The sequence below is a fragment of the Corythoichthys intestinalis genome, chromosome 14, assembly GCF_030265065.1.
Source record: "Corythoichthys intestinalis isolate RoL2023-P3 chromosome 14, ASM3026506v1, whole genome shotgun sequence".
Classification (NCBI taxonomy): domain Eukaryota; kingdom Metazoa; phylum Chordata; class Actinopteri; order Syngnathiformes; family Syngnathidae; genus Corythoichthys; species Corythoichthys intestinalis.
The window spans coordinates 51623764-51631481 of record NC_080408.1 but is presented as its reverse complement, the minus strand read 5'-3'; the positions used below and the strand labels follow the sequence as shown (position 1 = coordinate 51631481).

Sequence of the window (7718 nt, the reverse complement as noted above, 5' to 3'; positions counted from 1 at the left end):
CCACTACATTTTAATCATTATGGTGGTACTTGGAGTCAAATGACAATAATTCATTGTGGTAAATTTGATTTGTAACGGAATTAAGAGAAAAGAAAAAAATAAAACAATTGTATAGTTATATGAGTCTACAAGACATCAATCAGGTAAAACCCTCAATCAGGTCATCATGTAATTGCTACAATACCTGTGAAATGTTGCACATAGTGCAAACTTGTGACATCGCAGCCAGATGACCCTCATGAGGTCAAGCCACACTCCAGAGAAGCTCCTCGGTGTCCAATCAGAGCGCCCGGCAGCCTGTGGACGTCCGGAGCGGGAACCAATCAGCGGGCTCGCGCTCGAGTCAGAGGGGACAGCCACCACAGATAAAAATGTTTGACTTATCCTCCATCCTCCCAAAACATCCTCTCAGGACGGCCTGCGATGCGTCGCGAAGTTTGACCAAAAGCCAACCAGAACCTCGCTGGATTTTGATTGTTATTTGGCTCTTATTTTTTTTTAGTCTTTTTTAAAAAATCATATTTGTGCGAGCAACCTGTTGCGTGAGAAAGCAGGCTAAACGCGGCGTTGCTGCGCTCCGTTAATCGGTGGGATTAAAACGAAAGGAGTAGTTTGGTTCGAATTGGATCGAACTTTGTATATACATATATATTTTTAAAATTTATTTGGACTGACAGCACTGGCAGGAGGCATGACAGCACTGGCAGGAGGGTTAACGAGGATGATGAGACCCGGTCCACACCAGAATTACGCACGGGGAGGCTATTCATTGGAGGGTATGTCCATTTTAAGATAGGTGACCTCTTAAATTTAGCATTAAAAAAGATCTTTAAATTTGTTATGTGCATTTTTGGGACTTTTTTTAAATTTTTTTTTTATCCTTTTGGGTTACCTCTCTATTGTCGCATGCATCATGTCAACAAAATTGTAATACAATTTTTGGGTCGCCCGTTCACGCGCACTACTGGCTCCTCTCCCCGCGTAGTGTCCACTCCTCTAGGCCAGGGTCGGGTCAACCAGCTCGGCGGCGTGTTCATCAACGGCCGGCCTTTGCCCAACCACATCCGGCACAAGATCGTCGAAATGGCCCATCACGGCGTTCGGCCCTGCGTCATCTCCCGCCAGCTGAGGGTTTCTCACGGATGCGTGTCCAAAATCTTGTGTCGGTACCAGGAGACCGGATCCATTCGGCCCGGGGCCATTGGAGGGAGCAAACCAAAGGTAAGCATATAGGGCGAATTTAAATTTCAATGTGACTTTATTGTAGCACTTATCCATTTTTATTTTTTATTTTATTTTATTTTATTTATTTTTTTTTGGGGGGGGGGGGGTCTTGTGTTAATTGCTTTAACTAAGAAACTATTTAAAAGGAGATTTTTATCAATTTAAATAAGATATTTAAAAAATAAATAATTTTTTGTGAGGTGTCAGCACGTGTCAGCATGGTTTCTGCAAATATCAGTGAATGATCGAAATAAAAAATAATGCGTTTTCATTCTTTCCGTGCATTTAAAAAATGGGTTTAATGTATATTTAAAAAAATAGGTTTGATATGCTTTCCTTCTGACACATCATTGTAATCCAATTAAAATAAGCTTGAATCATTTTTGCAGGAATGTGAGCACATGTGAGAACTGATTTTATGAAGGTAGATACGAATTTTAAAGTATAAATAAACACGCAGCCAGTTGTTTTAAAACATGTTTCCTATAACGAGGTCGTGTTTTTATTACCCCTTCAGTTTTTGTTAATGTTAAAATAATATATCGTATATAGAAATAGCAAAAGATTCCGACTTTTTGATTATATAATTTCTAAACTTTAAAAAGTGCTGAAAATTCAAAGAGTTGTTTCGTTAACTTTTTTTAATCACTAAAATATTACATTCCATACTGATTATGCTTCCCTAAAACAAAAAAAAAATAGTGATCATTTTGCAACATTATAAACATAAACAGCATACGAATAAAGTAATCAAGTTTTTCTTTCCTTTTTTCTTTTGAAATTATTTCTCCTTCATAAAGCAAAGTGCGTCTCCTGAATTGGATAAGAAGATTGAAGAGTACAAGAGAGAAAACCCCGGAATGTTCAGCTGGGAAATCAGGGACAAGCTACTAAAAGATGGCATCTGTGACCGAAACAACGTTCCCTCGGGTAAAATAAATTGATAAATAAATGTTGATATGATTAGTAGTTTGCCCTCCTTAGTGTTTCCTCATTTTCGTTGCATCTTTTTTCCCCCTTAAAAATTAAAGTGAGCGCCATCAGTCGCATTATGAGATCCAAATTCGGTGGCGTGGGCGACGATGATGAGGATGGTGACGAGGTCGTGAAAAGGGAGATGGAAGAAAACGAATCCAGGACTAAACACAGCATCGACGGTATCCTGGGTGATAGATGTAAGTAGATTTAACATTTGTTGTATCATAATGCAATCAGTGCTCAGTTCATATTTGTTCAACGGACACGTTTTTTCGAGATCTCCGGGATGCTCAAAATAGTTGCACAAAAGCTCACACGTTAAAGCCCAAACGAAAGTGATGATAATTCAACGCAAAAAGTGTGCGTTAAACGACATTGAGAATCGTTGAATATCCCGTTGTCGCAAAAGCTCAGAATTGTGGTGATGGAGTGGAGCAGCTTACTTGGCACCTGTTGATTTAAGACCTGTTGGATCGTCTTTTCGCTCAAGGAAATCGAGACACAATGGAGTTAATGATTGATGACACATCCCCGTTTTTGCATGTGCACATTCACGCACTGATGCCTCCCACGTCCTGTTCATGAAACTTTTCATCTTTACGCTGTCAGATAAAAGTGACGTCAACGCTGAATGTCGTGTGCGCAATTTTGTGCAATTCCAATTGCACTTTCGGCGCTTTTGTCAAGCAAGGAAACGCTTCTTGCCACTAGATTAAAACCCAAATCTTTTCTTCTTTTTCACTTTCATCTCTCACAAGGAACCCCACCCCCCACCCTACACCCCCTTCCTTTCGCGCTTCGGGCGCCCATGCACATGCAGGCACTTCATCCGCAACAGGTCCTCTTCCGAAACAAGTTTAACTCAGTACATATCAATGTAATAAAAAAAAGACGTAGAACTACGGATAATGTCCTGCATGTACCGTACATATTCCGTTAAATTTACAGATACTTCCTTCATCACTAAAAGGGAGAATTCTGTAGATTTACAGTATATATGCTGTCCCATTCACGGACACATAAATTTATCCTAAAACGGAATATTCTGTAGATTTACAGTACATTCACTGTACCATTCACGGATTTTCCCTTCTACGTTAAAACGAAAAATGCCGTAAATTTACAATATATTTTGTGCCATTCACGGATGCTCGGTTATTCATAAGACAAACATGTCTGTCAAATTAAAGCATTTGTCAAACATTTCTGCACATTGAAAATTCAAATAATTTAATCGGTACCATGTGCAGTTTCTTCAAAGCTGGAATGTAAAATTATGTTTAGTAGAAAATACAGCTGTTAAGATAAAACACATGCACCAAATCCACCCTGATCATAAATGCTATAAATCTTAACATTATACTGTATTCTACACAAATACTGTAAAAAAAAAAAATGTGTAAATTTCACAAATCAGAATTTGTAGCATATCTTATTCCTTAAACATTTTCTTTTCAATAAAATTAAAGTTTACTAAACTAATTTATTAAACCTCACATCTAGAAAATAATGAAACATACCAATAAGAGTGAAGTGTCCATGAATTTTTAATTTAATCAAATGTCAAGAAAATGAACATACTGTGTGTGACTGTGTATTGATACATTTCGCATTTTGCTTGTGTACAGTTTATGTTCATAGTACATGTAAAATATGATAAATTGACTTTACTTTAAAAAAAAAGAAGCAAATTTGCTGCCTTAAAAATATGTTACTTTCATTAATTTGAAGCAATTTACTTAATTCTTTCAAGTTTTAAAAATTAAAATTAACCTTAATATTTGGATTACAGTAAATTATGTATTTTAAGTTTGCAGTACTCAATATAACCTGAATGAATTCAATTACAGTAATTTATTTATTGTGAGCTTCCAGTCCTGAAGTGATACCTTAGTTAGGTTTAGTGCTCCTTATTCATCATTTGCATGTGAACTTTTTTTTACCTGAAATAATTCTACAATATAAAAAGCACATGCTAATTTAATTAATAACACATTTTCAAACAGTGATGACCCCCCCCCCCCAAAAAAAAATGAAGGGAAAACACTCAATGGATTAAACTTTATTTTAAAATGCTCAACAATGCCTTTAAGACACAAGACATTGCCTCTTGACACACTGTCGAATGTTTTGTTCATGCATGATGTGAAATGAACAACCAATAGTACAACCATAGCACTCTACAACAGCTTTACCTACTTCATATCGATTCAAGTCAGTAAATATTGGCTAGCGATGTGGAGAAAACTGACAGAGGCTGACTTTTGTTATTGACACTTGCTGTTCTTGCACGGCCCCAAGATACAGCACGCTTTCTTGAACAGAACACACATGACCTAACAAAGGCAATCACTACTTTCAGTCATGGTTTCCACAACTACCCATCATCCACCATCCTTAAACATGATTTTTTTTCTTTTAAATAAATTTAAAAAGCTGTAACTAATCATGATTAGAATAATAATTAAACAAACCAATAAGAGTGAAGTGTCCATGCATTTCAATTTAATAAAATTTCAAGTAAATGATTATACATCCTGCTAAATAAATCACAGGGTACCGTTTTTCCCTGTATGTCTGTGCATTAATACCAAGGGCGTAGGTTTGGTCTCAACATTGGTAGGGACGTTATAACAGCATAACCTGCATGAACACTTTTTGCTGGGGCTGGGACATTAACAAGACCAAACAAATCGGGTGAACGGAGGTCAGGGCCACATTTCTCACTAATATGAACCTAATTAACTGATAGGCTAAATGATGAATGCAGAAATAAATCTGTATTGACTTATACTAACTTTCACATGGATTGGGTCAGATGATACACCGTTCGAGTCAAACCTTTGTTTTCAAAAACTACTAATGAAATATTTTCAAAAGTTCCAGAATAAATGTCTGGATTTTATTAGCAAATTTAAAATGCAATATTTTAACATAAATTAATTCTATTAACATACATAATAAATACACACTTGTTAATAATATCTTGACTATCCAGGAATGCAAAAAATAAACATTTGTCGGAAGACCACTCAACAAAAACTTCTTACTCAGGTTATAACAAAAATAATTAAAAGTGTTAAGGTTCAGGGTTAGGGTAGTCTTCTTTCGGGTAAAACACGACTGCTTTTGTCCACAAGCACAGCTAAACGCAACAAAAATGAAAACCATTTTACCTACACTATGATAATGTGTGCTTCTCTGGAAAAAAAAAAAATGTCTGCATAGGCTAGAAATAACAATATTTTAAATAAATAATGTAGAAAATAATTAAATACATTTGAAATAAATGCTAGCTATCAGCCAATCAATACTTGAGGGGTAAAATGGATTGGCACATTCAGCAATTGAAAAGGGATAAATGTAAGTCTGAGCATAATGAAAATAATTCACTTAATAATGGTAGGGTCAATTCTATCCTAACAACATATAGGAAGACAATCTAAGTTACATATAACTATGCTATATAATTGAACTCATTGTAATGCAAATAAGGTTGCTTAAGGATTGGTGTGGACAATTTGAGCATCCGTCCCTATGCAGACCTATGCCCTTGATTGATACATTATGACTTTTTTTTGTACAGTAAAAATCACACTTTCATTGATCAAATGAGATGCGAAATGAATAGAAAATATAGTCAAGACATTAAAAACGTCAGCGAAAATACACATTTATTTGAATAATAATCACCAGATCTCAACCTCATTAAGGTATTGTGGGGGCAGCTTGACCATAAGGCAGTACTTCTCAAATAGTACAGTGCGCCCCACACAGGTGGGCGCAGAGTGATTCGGGGGGTGGCGCATGTGACCTGGGGAACATACACTTTATTTTAGTACGGCAAAAAAGTAATTGCACATCCACTCAGTGGGTGGCAGTGGCGCTCCCATTTTCAGAGTGTGCGCAGTATTTTTGAACCAAACAAGAGCACACAGCAAAAGAGCTAAGACGAGGAAATATGGCGAAGCGTACGTAGCATTTGGCTTTTGTCTTTGACTTTTAATACAGTCAGAGACAACGAAAGACCAGTCTGTTCACTGTGCAAATCAATAAAGATGTCACTTAAAGACATTAGAGCCCAATCACATTGCCAAGCCACTTTTTTTCTGCAAAAACATGCCGAATTTCGCCAACAAATGTCCCGGTTTGTCAGTTTTACATCAGTAAACCAGCAAACACTGTCAACATCATATAAGGTGGCATTCCTGCCTGCAGCAAAAATAACAATTGTCTCTCTGTCCAATGACAGCCGTTTTGTTCAATTAATTTTAGTTTTTTCGGTCAAATTGTTTGGCATATTGTCCTCATGAGTTAATGTTCCTAATCAATTTAAATTTATTATTATTTATTGATCATAGACCTCATAATGTATTGACGGGACACAGGGCATGGGGCCGATAAATAGGAGCCGTCAAAGCTGACTGAGTGGAGTCACAGACAATGAGCTTTTTTCGTTGAAAATTTTTGTGAATAAATGTTTAAATCACTGCATTCTTTATAGATATGAATGTAAAAACAGTCTCGATTCTTGGTTAAAAGCAAAAAAAATGTGCAGTTAGCATTTGTTAGCATATGTTGAAGTACAATGCTAGTCTGTTAGTGAACTTAGATAGCGGCCGCCTGATGTAACAGAGCTTTTTCGGTGCAAATTCTTGTGAATAATTGCTTAAATCTCCCAATTATTTATAGATATGGACGTGAAATAGTCTTGATTCTTGGTAAAAGCAAAAAAACCGTGCAGTTAGCATTTATTTTACGTATATATTGCTAACTCCGATGCTAGTCAGTAAGCAAATTAGCGGCCGCCATATCACAGACTAAGAGCTTTTTCCATTGAAAATTCTTGTGAATAAATGCCTAAATCCCTGATTTCTTTATAGATATGGACATAAAACAGTCTTGATTCTTGGTTTAAAGCAAAAAAACATGCAGCTAGCATTTATTTTATGTAAAAATAGCGAACTATGATGCCAATGCAGTAGCGGCTAATTTCTCCCACTGTTTTTTTTTTTTTTTTTTTTTTTTTACAACATTTCAAAATGCATGCATGGTACAAAAAATATAATTATTACCTTGAATCCTCGAACAAATCAGTCCTGAGACAATCCTTCTTGTTTGTATGCAGTACAGCTTTCGCACTTTTTCAACAGTGTTAGATCACTGCGTGCGTGCGTTTGTGAATAGCTCCTTTTGATTTGGGCGGCCCCCTACTGGAATGCGAGGCGCAGTGCATGACCGATCTGACCCGTCAATACATTATGAAAACTATGCCCAAACTTTTGGATGGTAGTGTATATAAGATTGTTTTAGATAGAGAGCAAATCAAGTGTATATAAAAAAAGAATAAAGAATAAAATGTGTTTATAAAATTATAAAAGCCTAAAAAAAAAAACACAACAACAATATAATCATGTTCATTTATACTGAGTCATATATACCTTTTTGGATCTTAATGTAATGTAATGATGAACACCTCATGGTCATATCAACTAGGTGACATCCTACAAACAGCT

At 36.2% G+C, this 7718-nt stretch overlaps 1 protein-coding gene across 1 annotated transcript in view; it reads left to right on the top strand.

The window, feature by feature from the left end:
- The first annotated feature begins 417 nt into the window (after nucleotides 1-417).
- pax3a (paired box 3a) overlaps nucleotides 418-7718 on the top strand; it is a 54496-nt gene continuing 47195 nt past the window's right edge. The window contains exons 1-4 of the mRNA XM_057856640.1: nucleotides 418-776; nucleotides 986-1221; nucleotides 2025-2154; nucleotides 2256-2399. Of these exons, the coding sequence (XP_057712623.1) occupies nucleotides 692-776; nucleotides 986-1221; nucleotides 2025-2154; nucleotides 2256-2399 (595 nt within the window). The 5' untranslated portion in view covers nucleotides 418-691. The remainder of the gene's footprint in view (nucleotides 777-985; nucleotides 1222-2024; nucleotides 2155-2255; nucleotides 2400-7718) is intronic.